The following is a 20382-nucleotide window of genomic DNA, read 5'->3' as shown; positions in this document are numbered from 1 at the left end:
ATTTTTAATTTCTCATGACGTGTCCGAAGTAGGTACATCAGCTTTCTCTGCTTGATTGTTGGTTGCAATGTTACATGTGTGTAAAGTGATCACTCAACCAGCATATGACAGATCGTAAGCCCTGTAAATACCCAGACTTCGATATTCTACTTCATCTTTGTTGAGATGTCAAAAATGTTAAATACCTCTTACTTTAGAAACCCATATTTGGAAACAATCATTTGGACATACTCAAAATGTCGTGACACGACTATTTTATAAAAAAAAATTCTGAATATAATAATTTAAATTATCTTTAATTAAGTTATAGTGTTTCTCTTCTGTGCCAGCCACGTGGACAATAAGCAGTAGCGCCAGTAGCTTCTGGTTTTCATCAGAAGCCGGTGGCTATACAGATGTAGTAGCAGCTCTAGTTATAACTTGATAATTATTTAAAAATAATTAATTATTACAATATATTTTTAGATTTATTTCGGGATTTCTAAATTGGCTCGAATTTGGTTTACATAATACTTCAACAGGGCTGGCTAGCAAATAATTATTTTGTAAACTTTATAAAATAAAACAACTTTGTTTTTAACATGTACATGTTAAACCCTAATGATGACAAGGTTCTTGTTGAAACCGGTTGCAGAAAAAATGTAGCAATAAAAAAGTGGTTAAAAACAAAGTTGTTTTGTTTTATAATGTTTATAAAATGTGCCACAAAGTATCTGCGAAAAACATTCTAGAAATAATTATTTTTACTTATATCGCTCACTCCTTTCAAAAATGTCATATATCAAAAATCAACAATTTTCAGTTGTGCGTGTTTACAGACTGCCTAGAAAATGTACTATATCCCAGCAAAAGCGGCATATTTTTAACTAAATATTTACCCGCTACAGGGCAGAAAGTGTTGTTTTTGTATTTTGAAGAAAAGGTATTGTTAATTATTTTTTTAAATATACTTGATGTTTTTCAAATGGAGAAAAAACCTTCAGGTTTTACCTAAAAAGATCTGTTGCACAGTAACAAGTGTAATAAGTGGCTTAATATTAATTTTTTATACATTGTATTTTATTTTTAAACTTTGAAAAAATATGTTATACGTGTTCTATGAATGAATAGAATAATAAAAAAACAGCCCTACCTCCTTTTCATCCTTCAACGTCTCAAGGACACAACTCTAAAATTTAGACTTAGTTCACATACGGTGCTTGAAAATGATGCGGAATGCGTCGAAACACGTGTTACAATAGATTCAAAGAAATGGTGGTATTTACTAAGTAAAATTTAAATTAAAAGTGAAACTGAGCAACTGGAAGTCTGAGCAGTCTAGGGATGTCAACCTGTCATTTAGCTCATACTTTTCTTACATATAAAAAACGGTAGATGCGTCGTCTAAATTATTACACCAATATTCTACCTTACTATTGATGCCTGTTACAGCCAGGCTTCCACGAATGCCTGAACTCTTTATGTTGTCTCTACATGACACTCCAGCTGACCATATAATCATTCGCATTTCAGCAGTTTCTAGTTGCCTAAAGTAGGTGTTATACATTTTCCAGCATTCGGACTCATAGATGAGTGATATTTTTACTATATGGAAAAAATAGTTGAAGAATACTACAATACATGGGAAAGAAATTACACCCAGGGTTCTATGAAGGCGTGAAGTCTTTATTTTGTCTCTAAGGGACACTCCAGCTGACCATCTAAGCATTCGTATTTCAGCAGTTTCTAGTTGCCTAGAGTAGATGTTATACATTGTCCAGCATTCGGAGTTATAGAGGAGTGATATTTCTACTCTGTGGGAAAAATAATGATGGAATACTACAATATATGGGAAAGGAATTACACCCAGGGTTCTATGAAGGCGTGAACTCATTATTTTGTCTCTAAGGGACACTCGAGCAAACTGTCTGCATTTCAGCAGTTTTTAGTTACCTAGAATAGGCGTTATACATCATCCAGCATTCGGAGTTATAGAAGAGTGATATTTCTACTTTATGGGAAAAATAAGGATGGAATACTACAACACATGGGAAAGAAATTACACCCAGGGTTCTATGAAGGCGTGAAGTCTTTATTTTGTCTCTAAATGACACTCCAGCTGACCATATAATCATTCGCATTTCAGCAGTTTCTAGTTGCCTAGAGTAGGTGTTATACATCGTCCAGCATTCGGAGCCATAGATGAGTGATATTTTTACTATATGGAAAAAATAGTAAAAGAATACTACAATTTGTGGGAAAGAAATTACAGCCAGGCTTCCACGAGTGCGTGAACTCTTTTATTTTATTTGAACGATTCCTCATGACGGAAAATCGCTTTTCTCATACATCTCGGCCTGTTTTTCACATTGCAGATATATATTTAACGTCGAAAATATGTGTGCTCTGTATTCATCTAAAATAATAAATAATATTGAAGTGTGATTCATATTGCCTCATTTCTCGCCAGCTGTGTCGGTTCAGCCGTTTCTCCCAGCGGCTGGGCAAACAGTCGTAATTACAATACCTGAGTAGACAAAACACATTTTAAAAATAATTATAACGTGTCGTCTCTTTGTATTGAAAATTCCATCCCTTTTTGCTGTACAAGAGTTCGACCGGCAGTGTGATGCATGCGACTAGTGGTCCAGTGTATGAATGAACTTATTTTTGAAGTTAAAATACATATATTGATTGAGTGAAGGAAGATAGGTAAAATAAATTCATAAGGCGAACGATTGAAGTTGCAAAAATACTTAAAGAGAAATGAGAAAAATAAAGTATGTTTTGTAAAGCCTCTTCTTCTATCTATGTGAAATTCTTCGAATAGATATATAGCGAGTGTTTTTGATCAGAAATTTCACTCATGAATTACGTGAAATTATAGTATTTTTAAACATAAAGAGTAAATCCACTTACGAGTAGGCATAGGCTATGAAACTTTAAAAGTTGAAGCCTGAGTAGGGTCATGATAAGCGGTGTTGCATAAGCCGTAGCTAGATTTCAGAGTCACTTGGACGTTAGGTAATTAAAAAAATCGAAAAATACATTTTTACTTGTCAGAATTAGTCAATAATATGCAAGAAATTAGCAAAAATATTTGTAATTATTTTTTGAAATCTCATCAAAGATGAAGAAGAATATGGAAGTCTGGGCATTTACGGGGCTGACGACCGTCATAGGCTGGTTGAAGTTATCAATTTACACACATGTAACATTCACCAAGTCTACCCAATTACCAGTACAATAATATTATATTATATTCATATAAAAAAGATCGCACAAATGCATTGCCTGTGTGTGGGTATACATTTTATTTTATGTTATTGTACTTAGGTTAGGTTATATAAAGGATACTGGAAAGAATACAACAGATATCAGATATCAGCTTCTTTACATCTCACCAATAGATGTCTCTAGTGAAGTTCTAGTGATTCATGAACAAGGTTTCTAAATTGGTTCATATATATAGAACTTCCAAGAATTTGAGTAGTGTGGTTGTCAATAATGGGTAGAATTGCCGAATGTTACACGTGTGTAAAGTGATCACTTAAACCAGCCTATGACGGTCGTAAGCCCCGTAAATGCCCAGACATCCATATTCTTCTTCATCTTTGATGAGATGTCAAAAAATAATATAGATATCAGAAATATAAAAAGATTGAAAGTGCTAATATAAACTAGAAATATTTGATTTTAACAGACACAAGAAAATGGAAATGTATAAACTTTAAGAGCTATAATTTAAAAGAACTGAAAAACATACTTAGATCTGTTTTAAAAAATCAGCAAACAGGAACAAATTCAAATATTTAGTGTCCTTCATATAGTCTTTATGGAATGAATTAAACAGTTTTGGAAACTAACTAACTAACTAACCATCACGCCGCTTCTCCGCAGGGGTAGGCAGAGAGAATAGAGCGCCACACCACTCTGTCCTTGCAAACATTCTTCGCCTCTTCCACGTTCATGCATCTCCTCATACATACCCGCCGATTGTTACGACTCCTAACCTGACCACTTTCAAGTATTTGGCATACCTGATCGTGCCATGTTTTTCTCGGTCTTCCTCTGCTTCTTTTGTTTTGAAAACAGTTTTGGAGCTATGCAAAATGAGTCTGCACAAGTCTGGATTTGCAAAAAGGCATTTTTAGTACACTAAAATAATAAATTATATGAATATTGAATAATAACTCGACACTGGCTATAACACCCAAGAAGGGTGAAAAGCCATCAAAAAGAAGAAGAAGAAGAAGAAGAAGAATGAATATTGAAAGTTATAAAGTTTAAAATGTGTCCTTCGAAATGTTGCCATTTATCTCTCCCTCCCTTTTGTCTAGAAACACTCGATACAGTTGCCCTTATCATGTTTAAATCGGCCTGAGTGGCCACCCCAGCGATCAAAACATACCCTCATAGCTGCTGGGCTGATTTAGGGGAGGTTTAAGGGTGTGTAGGGGAATGTTTGCGAGGATTTGATCTGTTGGTAAGTGCTTACATAAATACGTCACCGTGTATCACGTGACACACATGGATAAAAATCATACACTTTAAGGGGATATTCGCAAACTCATTTGCGAGTGTTTTTGCCTAGAATTTTCACTCATGAATTACATGAAATTATAGTAACTTTAAACATAAAGAGTAAATCCACTCACGAGTAGACATAGGCTATGAAACTTTAAAAGTTGAAGCCTGAGTAGGGACATGATAAACGGTGTTGGATAAGCCGTAGCTAGATTTCAGAGTCACTTGGACGTTAGATAATTTAAAAAAAACAGCTGGCCAACCGCCGAAGAGGTGACACGTCTTTCTGCGCCCGATTTAAAAAATGTATATTATTTTTTTTTACAACATTATGAGTGTGTCCACATACTTGTTCACAAAATCTGGATTATCTCCAATTACAGGAGTTATTTTCATATTATTTTTTGACCCAGCTTCCATATTCTTCTTCATCTTTGATGAGATGTAAAAAAATAATATGATTAAATTTTTTGTTTGTTTTTTTAGAATATGTGTAGGCGTGTAGCTACAAGCTACTGCTACTGCCAAGTTGGCAACACTGAAATATACGAATTCGCCACGGAGATTCCCGAACGAATTCAACAAAAGCGGCCAAGCGAAGCGAGGAGACCGAGATTCGCCTGCATCGCTTGGTTCTGACGGACGTGTATTTAGCTTCACATATAGAAAAGACATTTTTAAATTTTTTTACTCCATGCCTTTCAATAGCTCTTTTCTTTTCAAAACCGTATAATTGTTTAGAAGAAAAAAATGTTTTTTCAATGCAAAAAACGGTGTTGTAAGAAAAAAATCAATTACGTACAATGTTACCTGGGTTTACGAGAGAAAAATAAGTTACGACTTCGAAAACTGAGCCTAAACGTAAATTAAATACAATATTGAATTTGCCACCAATTTTTTTTAGATTTATTTAAATTCCTTTTAATTTTTACTTCTTATTTTCTTTATTTTGTTACTTTTTATTGCATCACTCTTTTTTTAAGACCATATTTCTATTATTTCTTTATATATAACATATCGCTCACTCCTTTCAACAACGTCATATACCAAAAATCGACAATTTTCAGTTGTGCATGTTTTCGGAATGCCCAGAAAATGTTCTATATCCCAGCAAAAGAGGCATATTTTAAACTTAATATTTACCAGCTACAGGGCAGAAAGTATTGTTTTTGCATTTTGAATAAAAGGTATTATTTAATTTTTTTTTAAATATACTAAATATTTTTCAAATGCAGAAAAAACCTTCAGGTTTTACATAAAAAGGTCTGTTGCACAGTTAAAAGTTCAATAAGTGGCTTGATATTTAGTTTTAATACATTTTATTATATTCTTAAACTTTAAAAACGATCTCCTGAAAAATCAAGTTTTTTGGTGTATGACGTTGTTCAAAGGAGTGAGCGATATTTGACCTGTGCTTTTACTTGTTTCTGTAAGTTTGTTTCGTTTTCATCTAATTCATGAAAAACGTCAAAACGATTTGTATTGCTCTGTATTTCATTTAATGTTTTCTGTTTTTCATTGTTTGTGAACCATAAATACAAAGACCTCACCCTTAGACTTCAAATATATGAGGCGAATGTAAGTGGAAAAAAGAGCAGAGGAAGACCGAGAAAAACATGGCACGATCAGGTTTGCCAAATACTTGAAAGTGGTCAGGTTAGGAGTCGTAACAATCGGCGGGTGTGTATGAGGAGATGCATGAACGTGGAAGAGGCGAAGAATGTTTGCAAGGACAGAGTGGTGTGGCGTTCTATTCTCTCTGCCTACCCCTGCACGGAAGCGGCGTGATGGTTAGTTAGTTCAACCTCAATAATCTTGATTACCTCAAATAATGGTATTCCGGGGGTCATTGTTCGATCAAAGTGAAGATAGAAAGAAAATACTGTTTTAAAATCGTTTAAATGCATCATACTCGCCGAAATAATTAGACGCGATTCCATGTGAATTTCGCCAAAAAAGACGACATTACGCATTCATTTACGGCCCAATTTACATTACGTTTCTATCGTGGACCTATTCAGAATCACATCCGCTAACTAAATGACTAACTTACCATCACGCCATTTCCCCGCAGGGGTAGGCACAGAGAAAAAAAGGTCACACCAATCTGTATTTGGAAATAATCTTCACTTCTTCCATATTAATGCATTTCATACATACCTGGGTAATATTCCGACTTTTGACTTGACCACGCCCAAGTATTTGAAATACTCGATCATGCCAATTTTTTCTCGGCCCTCTTTTACTTTTATTTTCAACACTTCTTTTGTTTTTATTTTACTACTCTTCCTTCATTCATTCCTAGCCTAACTTTACCTTACCTAACCACTCTCAAGTATTTAAATAGGAGTCCGCCTCCGTAATGAAGTGGTCAGCACGCTCGGCTACCGTTCTGGAGGTCCCAGATTCGATTCCCGGGGGGGGGGGGTTAAATAAATTTAGGTGATTTTTTCACTCTAATGTTTATTCAATATTACCCTTGACTGGTACCTGAAGCGGAGGGCTGATCACCTTTCCTTCATGTCTTAACGATTAAGATAACACTGCGTATTTATGATGCAGTGCCCTATGCACCATTGGGGTGCGGATAAGGGTTTGAATGCATGAATTCTTCCTTCATTCATTCCTAGCCTAACCTTACCTTACCTAACCACTTTTAAGTATTTTAAATAATTCATCTTCCTCTGATTTTATTACCAATCACATTGGCCTCATAAATTTGTTTTTCTATTCTTTCTTCACTCATTCGATTCACTTGCCCATCTCAACACACCTTTCTTAATTTTATAAATAATGCATATAATTAGAGACAAAATAAAAAGTTCACGCATTCGTGGAAGCCTGGGTGTAACAGACATCAATTGTAAGGTAGAGGAAAGGCAATTGAGATGGTATGGGCGCATAGGACGCAGAGAACCTGATCATATTGTGAACCAGGGAATCGTCGTGGATCTTCTTCTAAAGACACCTAGAGGAAGACCAAAGAATTCATGGATGCTATAGAAAGATAACATGATTCGAAGGCATGACCTAGATGACTTAATATATGATAGAAGGACCTATAACCTGAGGACGAGGAGAGCTGACTCCAATAGTCTACAAACACGATAAGTTGGGATGAAGCCAGGAAGATGAAGAAACTTATCTCAGCCTTATTATTTTTCTCATACGATACTCATATTTGCCATGTGTTGCAAGACAGGACCCCACAAGGTGGATCCCTAAAATTTTGAGATGGAGACCTTGGGAGAGTAAAAGAAGCCTCAGAAGACCTCCAAAAAAATGGTCCGCTGTGGAGGGTAGAAATTGGCTGCGAGCAGCTACAGTCCGAAAAAAAAGTAATGATACGGAAGAGGCCTACGTAGAGAACTGAAGGCTAGAGAAGAAGAAGAAAAATACTGAGAATATGGAAGTCTGGGTATATACGGGACTGACGACCGTCAAAGGCTGATTTAAGTGATCACTTTACACTCGTGTAACATTCACCCATTCTACCTTTTATTGCCATATTCTTCTTCATCTTTGATGAGATGTCAATAAATAATATGAAAAAATACTCCTATAATTGAAGATAATCCAGATTTGTGAACAAGTATTTGGACACACTCAATATGTTGTAAAAAAATACTTTTTTTGGCAAAGCACCCAAAATTCAGTGATACATAACTTGTATTTATACTTTTTTTTCATTAACGCTAGGGTTTGAGAATCGGCCCGATAACCTCTCATTTGGGCGCAGAAATTCAAAGCGCTTTATAATTCGGGGCGACCAATCGGCGCGCGGATTTATAGCCAGGACGCGAACCATCAAAGGTGGATTAGCCGCCTCGGGCGACATCTGCCGGCGTTTTTCCTCACTAATTGCATCGCTATTAGCGCGCCCGTGAGAACTGGAAACCTTCGGCTACAAACTTCTTAATTAACGACCCTTTGGCGAAGGGTATAAATTAAACACGTGTTAAACTACCCTCGCAGTACGCGCCGCCCGCCCCTTTTGGCGAAATTGGCGCAAATTTATTGCTAGATCATCGGTTTTTCTCGACTGATATTTTACGTCTTTTGATTTGAAATATAACGGATTTGGGCGAGCTTCATAACTTTCACAGATACATCACATATTTTTTACCATAAATTAATTAATTTAAATAAAATTATTGTAATAAATAAAGCAATGTATGCATGCACATAAAAATATATAATTTAAAAAAAAAAACTTTTGGTGTAAAATAAACAAATAATTACAAATTACGTTTTTGACATGTCATCAAAGATGAAGAAGAATATGGAAGTCTGGGCGTTTACGGAGCTGACGACCGTCATAGGCTTGTTTAAGTGATCACTTTACACAAGTGTAACATTTACCAATTCTACCCATTATCGACAACCACACTACTCAAATTTTTGGAAGTTCTATATTTATATATGAACCAATTTATTTCACCAATAGATGTCTCTAGTGAAGTTCTAGTGATTCAAGAACAATGTTTCAAAATTGGTTCATTTTATCCATTTTAATAAATGTATTAATTGTTAAATCAAACGCAGAGTTTTCGAGTCTACTAGGTTGTATTTTATTATTAAAAAACACATAAAAATTAATATTGTGACAATTGTTTCGTCTGGTCATGGCATTTTCAAACGAATCGTCGGAATATTAATTTATAAAATGTATTAATTTATTTATTTATAAAAAAAATACATAAAATAACGATTGTGTATAGATACTTCTTTCCACAAAACGACTAGTTCCACCAAGAAATGTCAGTACAAAATTTAAATGTTACCCAAACAAAACTGAAATTACAGTAGAAATACCAAATTTTCAAATATAATAAATAAATTGATTGTTTCAGAATAAAGTATGGAGGGTAAGACGATAAAAGAAGAACAGCCCGATAAAGACAACATAACCAGCTCGGCTTCGTATCCTGGAGAAAACCAGCGTAGAACAAAAGGTAAGTGAGATTTTTTTTTAAATTAGTATTTTGAATTTTATATATGTTAGTAAATACCACTATTTCTCAAAATCTATTGTGAAACGTGTTTCGATGCATTGCGCATCGTATTCGCATTTTCAAGCACCGTATGTGAAGGTTAGTCTAAATTTTAGAGTCGGGTCCTTGGGACGTCGAATGATGAAGAATGGGTAGGAGCTGTTCCTTATTTAAAGGAATTATACAATATATCTGGGTATTTATGAGGCTATATTTTTTCATTAATTTGTTCGGGAGTTACTTTGTGGTTATACCTATCCATTTTGTGTGTTACTTAGTAAATATCACTTTTTTTAGTATATGTTTAAACACACAACTCTATATTTTATTTATTGTTTCGGCATTTACTTTGTGGTAAGACATGTTAAAATGATTAAGTATCCATTTTGAGTTTAAGTTTTACGTGGTAAATATCACTATTTATTTGAGTAAATGTTTAAACACACAACTATATATTTTATTTACTGTTTTGGCATTTACTTTGTGGTAAGACATGTTAAAATGATTAAGTATCCATTTTGAGTTTAAGTTTTACGTGGTAAATATCACTATTTATTTGAGTAAATGTTTAAACACACAACTATATATTTTATTTACTGTTTTGGCATTTACTTTGTGGTAAGACATGTTAAAATGATTAAGTATCCATTTTGAGTTTAAGTTTTACGTGGTAAATATCACTATTTATTTGAGTAAATGTTTAAACACACAACTATATATTTTATTTACTGTTTTGGCATTTACTTTGTGGTAAGACATGTTAAAATGATTAAGTATCCATTTTGAGTTTAAGTTTTACGTGGTAAATATCACTATTTATTTGAGTAAATGTTTAAACACACAACTATATATTTTATTTACTGTTTTGGCATTTACTTTGTGGTAAGACATGTTAAAATGATTAAGTATCCATTTTGAGTTTAAGTTTTACGTGGTAAATATCACTATTTATTTGAGTAAATGTTTAAACACACAACTATATATTTTATTTACTGTTTCGGCATTTACTTTGTGGTAAGACATGTTTAAATGATTAAGGAAACACTTGTTTTTATACCACTTAAGTGGTACAAAAACAAGTGTTTTTACTTAATCATTTTAACTCAACATTTGGTCATTACTTCCCACAGATTTTGTCTTCGTTAAAAGGCTTTATTTTTTGTTTAAGTGATCACTTTATCCACGTGTAAAATTCACCATTCTAACCACGATTCACATTTTGGAACTCCTACGTACGGGTATATCATTAATCGTGACACAGTATATATGTATGAGGCGAATGTAGGTGGAAATAGAAGTAGAAAAAGACCGTGGAAAACTTGGCATGATCAATTATGTCAAATACTTGGCGTGGTCTGGTCGGGAGTCGGAACAATCGACGGGTATGTATGAGGAGATGCACGAACGCGGAAGAGGCGAGGATTGATTGTTTGCAAAGACAGATTATTGTGGCATTCTATTCTCTCTGCCGACCTCTCTGGGAAGCGGCGTGATGGTTAGGTATTTTGTATTGTTTCGGATTGGATTTTTTTTCTCAGTTTCAAATTAAAAAGGAGGCCTAAAACGTGTTTCGGCACGTATAAAAAATAAATCTCTATTAATTTAATGCAGGTGCGGCAATTTTAAATTGAGTAATTTTAAATCCGGCAAACGCCGTGATATTTGTTCCTGGCAGGCTTCTCAATATTAGGGTCGTAGCTATTATTTAAAAAAAAAAAATCTATTGTCCTTCTAAATATGTATTTTTTATTCTCAATATTATTCATATTTAAAGCATTTACTTTGTGGTAGGTCATTTTGACTTTTATATTTTTTTTACGAAAATGTTAGTAATATTAGTATATAACCACTCACCGGGATTTTTCTGTCTAACGGTTTCGAGACGTACCCGTATCTTCGTCAGGACAATCACTACCATAGCATGCAAACAATACTACCCTGGACAATCACGACTAAGTCAATACAATCACTACCACAGCATGCAAACAAAAATTTATGTTTTAATCATATTTCACCGTACATATAATTACATTAATTATAATGTGTCCAAATACTTGTTCACGAATATGGATTATCTCCAATTATGAGTTATTTTCCATATTATTTGTTTGCAATCAGAGAATATTAAAAAAAAACTTAAATTGTAAATTAAAGGCAATGGAAAGGGAGTATAGGGAAGGAGGTATATGTAAAAACCAAGGGAAGAGGTTTGATGGACAGTTAGGATTCTAATGATAGATAGTAATGTCTCAGACGTTTCTCAAAAGTTATTGGAGAGGGTGCATTTTTTTACAGGGAGAGGTAATTCAGAATTTGAAGTTTGAGAAGAACTGGTAGTGAAATAAGGTGTGGTAATATATCATAGAATTACGAGTTGAGCTCGCATTAATGTGATGGGTGCTGCAACCCCTAGTTGCCGCCCTTAGCGCCCAACTCTCAACCCTTAGCGATTACGCGAACCACTTATTTCATTTAACAACCTTTGAACCAAATTATTTCATTTTAGAATTCTTACTAAGGTATATATGTACTTAAGTTATTTCAATAATAACATATTCAAAAATTGATCAATTTGTCTCTCTGTTGCCTTTTGTATAAAACAATTCAATTACAATTCAATTCAATTTATTCATTTATAATTGACATACACATCACAAACTTAAATTTAAATCGTGTACATTAACAAAAATAGAAAATAAGCAAGAATTCTATTGCTAAAGGTGTAGAAGAAACCCGCTTCGGAAAACTCCTTCAGACACACGGAACATATCAATATCCAATGAGATATTCGTATGTCCAAGCTCAAAACTCAGTAAGGGACATTTTTGTAGTACGATTTTTTTGCATTTTTGGACTTAGTAGTTTCTACTTAGTCCAAAAATGCAGAAAAAAACATACTACAAAAAAAAAGTCCCTTACTGTGTTTTAAGTTTGGACAGCCGTATTGTTCAACATAGCGGTAGCTCTTCCTACAGGCATAACCATCGGCAGGTTGGTCCTGTGTATAGGAATGTGAAACAACCTATGTCGACGCTGTCTTATGTAACTAACGTAAATTCCAGACTTCCATATTCTTCTTCATCTATGTTGAGATGTTGAAAAATGATGTAAATGAATTAATGTTTGAGTACTCCTGGGTACAGACAGAACTCATTGTATTCTTTATTATCAGTTGTACCCGCATCCCGCATACAGCGTTCAATTAGGGCAGGTATTGTAAACCCATGTACCACGAAGGTCACATACTCTGATATTATGCATAAATTTATTAAAATATTTGATAAAAAATAAAGACCACTAAATGTTAATAATACCATGAACATACATAATTTAAATTTTATTTTAATAATATTTTTAACTTTTATTATTTATTTTCAATTCAATTCAAACCCTTATCCGCACCCCAGTGGTGCATAGGGCACTGTATTATATAAACACAGTGGGATCTTGATCGTTAACACACGAAAGAAAGGTGATCAGCCCTCCGCTTCAGGTACCAGTCCAGGGTAATATTGAATAATTAGTAGAGTGAAAAAATCACTTATATTTATTTGACCCCCCTGGGAATCGAACCTGGTACCTCCAGAGCGGTAGCCGAGCGCGCTGACCATTACACTACGGAGGCGGACATTAATTATTTATTTTATTTTATTTAATATGGTCACTGTTATATATTAATACAACTATTTAATTTAATATTGTCATTTGTTTTATTATTTATTTAATTTAATTTAATATGGTTACAAAAGTTATTGTATATTTTTAATTACTTTTCCAGACATTTCTACTTTTACAAACTTAAAATTAATAACGCAGTTCTCTCCAGTAAAGAGACTAAGCTCTTGTGCTTACAGAGGGATTTATACACATTATTATTGTTTATGTTTGTTGGTAATACATGTGTGTTTTTTTTTTCTTTTTCTTTTAGTTGCTAATACAACTTTATCTTTAAATCTATTATATATATTTCGTATGCATTTTGCATTATTTACAAACGCCATATGCTTGTATGTTGGCAAAATGCAATGAAAGTTACTGAAGGAATGCATCGAAACACGTGTCACAATAGATTTAGTGAAATAGTGGTAAGAAATAGTGGTATTAATCAAGTTAAATTTAAATAAAAAAGGCTCGATTTTCATTCAATTTTTAAGTTCACCTATTGAGAACATCTATGTTCTCGAAATTAGTCGTCAATAATCTCAAAAGTGGTCTTAAGAAGTGTTTTATTTCATATTTTAATGATCGTTCTTTAAATATCAATAGATATCGCTCGTGTTTTGCTTATTGATCTTGCGAAAGTGTGTTTTTATCTTAAATTTGTAAGGAATGGAAAACAATTCAATAAATATCGACAATTTGTACCAATAATAAAACCTACAGTTAAACCGACGCTTTTTTAATGAAAACTACAGCAAAAACTAAAGACAACGTTTTGAATACGTCCAAATATTTTCTCGTGTTTCTCATGTGTGTGATTATAAATCCAGGATTCAGATCTCACATACAAATAAAAGAGTTTCTGCTCAACAAAAAGCTTCGTTTCAACTCACTGATAGATGTCTCTAGTGAAGTTCTAGTGATTCAAGAAGAACGTTTCGAAATTGGTTCATATATTACATATAGAACTTCCAAGAATTTGAGTAGTTTGGTTGTCAATAATGGGTAGAATCGGTGAACGTTACACGTGTGTAAAGTGATGACTTAAACCAGCCTTTTACCGTCGTCAGCCCCGTAAATGCCCAGACTTCCATATTCTTCTTCATCTTTGATGAGTCAAAAAACAATATGAAAAACTATAGGGTAAATATAAATGAAATATACATTTGGTTTCGTAAAAAAAACTATAGATGTTTCATCTCAAGTTACGGCACCTATAATATAACATTTGTAGAGAAAATAATCCACTGTCTGATATAATAAATTATTTAAAAAAAAACAGTCTAAAACAAAACCATCAATATACGTTTATCAAGTAATGTTACACAATCAAAGAGATACTGCTTTAATCTAGAAAACTAAAATGAAAACGATCCACCTCTTTTAGTAGGCTATTAAGCGGACCAATCATTATCCCGACAGGCATTTACGAAGGTAATGTCCGACTCCGTAGTGACGTGTAGTAGGTCCGTAGTTAGGTGGTTAGGTTAGGTCACGTTATATAGGGTATTTGGCTGTCTAAATAAATTTCTAAAGGTATCCCAACTTGATATGAAACATCTATTGTTCCTCTTTATATGAAATAATATGGAGGTCTGGGCTTCCCAGGGCTTACGACCTGGCATTTGGCTGGTTTACGCGATCACTTTATACACTTATGTATTGTTCACCACTCTGCCCATTATTGAACATCCATTTAGCATTAATTATTGAAACCTGTATATATGCGATGGTCTCAGAACCTTCCATATGTCAGTACGATTTTCGATACGTTTGGAAATATGGCTGATTGTTTAAATTTATATTTTTATTAATTAATTCGGCTGTCAATTTGTGGCTATACCTATCCATTCGTAATTTAAGTTTTACTTGGTAAATTCCACTGTTTGTTAAATTCTATTATGACCGTGTTTCGATGCATTCCGCATCATTTTAAAGCGCGTATGTGAAGTTTTGTCTAAATTTTAGTGTTGTATCCTTTGGATGCTGTAGGATGAAGAGGAGGCAGTAGCTGTTTCTTATTATTATTTATTTTTATCATTGGAAACAGAGACAATTTTAAATTCATAAATTATATTAAATTTTAAAATGAAACACGGATTTTTTGAGTCAACTAAATTGTATTTTATTATTATTAAATAATAATAATAAAACCCTTATCCGCACCCCTATGGTGCATAGGGCACTGCGTCATATAAACGCAGTGTTATCTTGATCGTTTTCACAAGAAGGAAAGGTGATCAGCCCTCCGCTTCAGGTACCAGTCCAGGGTAATATTGAATAAATATTACAGTGAAAAAATCACTCATATTTATTTTACCCCCCCTGGGAATCATACCCGGATCCTCCAGAACGGTAGCCGAGCGTGCTGACCATTACACTACGGAGGCGGACAAAATTTAACATTATTGTTAAAACACATAAATTTTTTTTTGACAATTGTTTCGCCTTGCTTTTTAATTTTCAAACTAACGACAAACATTAAACATTATACTTAAAATGTAACTTTGTTTTAAAATCACTATAAATATTTTATTATAACTTAATTATAATGTCTACCGGTTTCGAAGCTAACCGCTTCTTTATCAAGACTAATTAATACTAAAACACTATCTACTTAACACAATTTAAACAATTTCACGGTTAGGCAAAGGAGCTTGGGTAGATCTCAAGTGGCTACCCAAGCTTGGGTAGATCTCAACATTTTAGAAATAAAACGGAAAATCACGAAGTTAGTGCTTCAAATATAAATTACATTAAACATTAGTTTGTAAATACCATAAATTTTATTTTCATGTGTTTAACATTAAAATACAATTTAGTAGACTTAAGCGTAGAATTTTGTTTTGATTTTAACATTTGATATATAAATTAAAATGGGGTTCTACAAATTAAACGCCAAATCTATAAAATAATTTTAAATTCATTCAATGGCGTCGGTTGACGATCCCTGTATGGGATTTTACCACCAGCAGCATACCGTACATGTGTACTTATAATACACCATAAGGTAAGGTACATTTCATATATTGGCGAGAGAGTATCTAGCAAGATTTCGATGTGGGTACCCCTAGGTTCGAGCGAGCCGCTATACGAATATGTCGCTCCACCGGCCTTTTATGAAGAGGGATAAATACGAGGGATATTTTATGGTACACGAAGATATTAGTGAAGGTCCTCACCAAAAAGTTACATTTTAAAGATTTCTTTAAAAATCATTTAAATGCAAATCTGTTCTCTTTACTGTATTCTATCGAAATCTTAATTAAAGTTGTGACAAAACGTGACCAATCCTGTATTAAACCAATATGAAATCATTAAATCGCATCAAAACGTAACAATTTTACAAGCTGGAATTCCTGATTACTTAAAATCATTCATAATGAAAATGTAACGTTTTTGTGAGGACCTCCACATTTTAGGCAAACTATTCGTCTCTCTTGCAAAATACGGGCACAATTCACACAAATCCGCTGCCAAATTTGCGATCAAGATTTTGAACCAACGGGTTTTCATTTTCATTATTTTTTTTTAAATCGGGGTTGCCAGATGAATGAGCCCAAAAAAACAGAGGTTATCTAAATAATACGGTGAGAAAATACATATTTTCATTAATTGATTCCGCAGTCGCTTTGCGTTAAAGCCTTACTCGTAATAATTTAATTCATAAGCGTACGGTCGAGCTGAGAGCCGAACGTTACTGACGCCCATTTTTCGTCTAGAATATATCGTAGTCGTATAGGAGAAAGTGACCAACTAACAAAACGTAAAATGTTCAGGAGGGCCATTAGGGTCACTTTTGCTTAGCAAGAAAATATACATCATTGCAGTTAGTCATTTTTAACAAGTCAATATATATATTATACTTTCAAGTTTAAAATCCTTTCTGATTTTTTTCAGGGCATTAAAGCTAGTAAGATATCAAATAGTCAATGATCACGTTTTGTAAAAAATGCACTTGGTCACTTTCACCTGTATTACATGTTTATTGGATTTTTTGTTTTTGATTTTAGAATATAATTATTGGAAAAAAATTCAAATATTTTTTTAACTCCTTACTTTTCAATAACTCTTTTTTTTCAAAATCATATTTTGATTTCGAAGAAAAACTTATTTTTTCAACAAAAACAACATTTTTACGAAATCTATGTATTATGAAGATGGAAATTATGTAAAAATAATGTAAAAGTCACCATCACAAGGTTTTATTTTATGACAAAATTACATACAAATATCCACAGATGTCATTACTGTTCAAATAACATCACACCAACTGACAGATAGACTTCGACGTTCATTAACGTCGATACTCCTTTGAGGAAAATTCGCAACGACGTTCATTTACGTCTATACTCCTGGAAAGGTAAATATTTTAATGAGGGTCACATAGAACCTTCAATTCTCCATAGGTAGGTACTTTTGCATTAAAAAAATCAAATAAACAATAAAAGTATTAAACTGGTCATCAGATAAATAAACGCGCGTAAAACTCGTTTCTGACAGTTGACATTTGCTGGGGGGCCTTTTTTCTATGGTTCAAAATTCTAATTTCGAATTCGAAGCGGGAAAATTAGCTGGCCGGTGTTGCCATAAGTCACGGGCGCCATACACGCTCGAGTTTGCTCAAGGATATATTTTCAATTTAAACACCGGTGCCTCGACCATAGATTTTCCCTAATGCAGATTACGGCCCGCTCCCCCCTCCCGTCCATAGAGAACGCCCGCGTACGGAATTCGAGCGCTTATATTTGTGCCGTTAATCACGATTACTCTGAATTCGCACCGTTGACAATCTGTTTGAACGTATCGAAATGCTCCTTCTGCCCTCTGCGAACAGACAAATAATATTCATAGACGTTAGTAATATGTATTAGTATATAACCACTCACCGACATTTTTTGTCTCTTCGTCAGGACAATCACTACAACAGCAAACAATACTGCACGTCACTACCGTAGCACTATACACACACTAATACCTACATAAAATGTTGATCATACGCGACCCGATTTTGGTCGACCCGAAGACCAACATGCACTAAGGTTAGCAGAACAAACGTGCTCTAAGATACGAGGTCTGACATGCACTTGGGTTGAATAGTGCTATGGTAGTGACGTGTTGTTTGCATGCTGTTGTAGTGATTGTCCTGACGAAGAAACGGGTACGTTTCGAAACCGGTAGACAAAAAATCTCGATGAGTGGTTATATACTAATATTATTAACATTTTTGTTAAAAAAATGTGAAAATGATTAACTGCAAAGTAAATGCTTTAAATATTAATAATATAATTTCACTATAGTTAGCTACGTTTTTATTTTCCATTATAGTTTACTCATTTGTGTTGTACATTTTTGACATCTCAACATAGATGAAGAAGAATATGGAAGTTTTGGCATTCATAGGGCTGACGACCGTCATAGGCTTGGTCAAGTGATCACTTTACACACATGCATTCACCAATTCTACCCATGAATCGGAACTCTGAAAAGATGTTTCCTCATTTACGTTGTGTGGATGAAAGGATTGCCAATTTTTTGACCTTGGTTCATTCCTATATTAGTATTACTGAGTAGCTCTAACCGAGCGACTGGATTCTTGGAGAGACAAATCTAGAATGACGAATTTCGACAGAAACTTTGTCCCGTTTTTAAGTCTAGAGAAATAAAGCCTAACCTTTATGTTCAAATGTCTACAATTCACAAGAAAACGTTTTTATATCCATCCTTGTGGTTCATTGAAATTGTTTATTATAAAGATATGTACGTGAGAATTGAAATCAGCTGTTCAGCGTCCGCCATTTTGAGATTCTCATCTCCCGCCATTATCGCCGCCATCGTTAGTTCCCTGCAGATCTCCGCTAATTGGTCGAAACTTGCTGGATGGATGGCGGATTTTTCTATTATTTTTTCTCCGCTCTTGCCTTTGTACTCGTCCGGTCGCCTCGGCGAATGCTCGCGCCAGATGCGACACTCGAGTGTCGAGTGCCGCGTCGTTTTGACATATTTCTGTATAGTAGGGGGGGGGGGGGGTAAGGTCCTACGTATATCAAGAGATTTTACAGGAAAAGCAGAAATATATTTAGAAAAGATTAAATATTTTAGTTTATTTTTTGACATCTCATCAAAGATGAAGAAGAATATGGACATAAAATTAGATATCAATCCCAAACACATTTGATTTGTTTGATTTACAACATTTTGAGTGTGTCCAAATACTTGTTCACAAAATCTGGATTATCTCCAATTACAGGAGTTATTTTCATATTATTTTTTTCACATCTCATCAAAGATGAAGAAGAATATGGAAGTCTGGGCATTTACGGGGTTGACGACCGTCATAGGCTGGTTTAAGTGATCACTTTACACACGTGTAACATTCACCAATTCTACCCATTATTGACAACCACAATACTCAAATTCTTGGAAGTTCTTTATATATGAACCAATTTAGAAACCTTGTTCATGAATCACTAGAACTTCACTAAAGACATCTATTGGTGAGATGTAAAGAAGCCTTTTTTTAAGCAAAAACTCTTATATTAGTATGTGAGATCCGAATCCTGGATTATAATCACACACATAAGCTAATAATAAAAATGAAAATGATATTTTCTGGCGTTTCTCATGTGTGTGATTATAATCCAGGATTCGGATCTCACATACTAATATAAAAGTTTCTGCTTAAATAAAGGCTTCTTTACATCTCACCAATAGATGTTTCTAGTGAAGTTCTAGTGATTCATGAACAAGGTTTCTAAATTGGTTCATATATATATAGAACTTCCAAGAATTTGAGTAGTGTGGTTGTCCATAATGGGTAGAATTGGTGAATGTTACACGTGTGTAAAGTGGTCACTTAAACCAGCCTATGACGGTCGTCAGCCCCGTAAATGCCCAGACTTCCATATTCTTCTTCATCTTTGATGAGATGTCAAAAAAATAATTTGTTTGATAATGTCAATCAAATTGTTATCATATATATATGTAAATAAAAGTAGAATTCAATCCAATAACCTTGTTTAAATTTGGTTAAACATATTATCCAAAAAAATGGAATGCTAAAAACTGTCTGCATTTACAATAAATATTGCTTTTAATATCCAAAATAAATTAATGAATTATTTTGTTTACATCTCATCAAAGATGAAGAAGAATATGAAAGTCTGGGCATTTACGGGGCTGACGACCGTCATAGGCTGGTTTAAGTGATCACTTTACACAC

At 33.9% G+C, this 20382-nt stretch overlaps 1 protein-coding gene across 1 annotated transcript in view; it reads left to right on the top strand.

The window, feature by feature from the left end:
- The window catches only part of nvy (CBFA2/RUNX1 partner transcriptional co-repressor nervy), a 157738-nt gene that overhangs the window by 25924 nt on the left and 111432 nt on the right, over positions 1-20382 (top strand). Inside the window, exon 2 of the mRNA XM_088265633.1 lies at positions 9360-9461. Within this exon, the coding sequence (XP_088121759.1) occupies positions 9368-9461 (94 nt within the window). The 5' untranslated portion in view covers positions 9360-9367. The remainder of the gene's footprint in view (positions 1-9359; positions 9462-20382) is intronic.

Source organism: Brachycentrus maculatus, unplaced genomic scaffold (genome assembly GCF_059751285.1).
Source record: "Brachycentrus maculatus isolate JH-2025_06_01 unplaced genomic scaffold, ASM5975128v1 h1tg000253l, whole genome shotgun sequence".
Taxonomy (NCBI): Eukaryota; Metazoa; Arthropoda; class Insecta; order Trichoptera; family Brachycentridae; genus Brachycentrus; species Brachycentrus maculatus.
The sequence above is the reverse complement of the archived record's forward strand: the minus strand, read 5'-3'. Positions and strand labels throughout refer to the sequence as shown.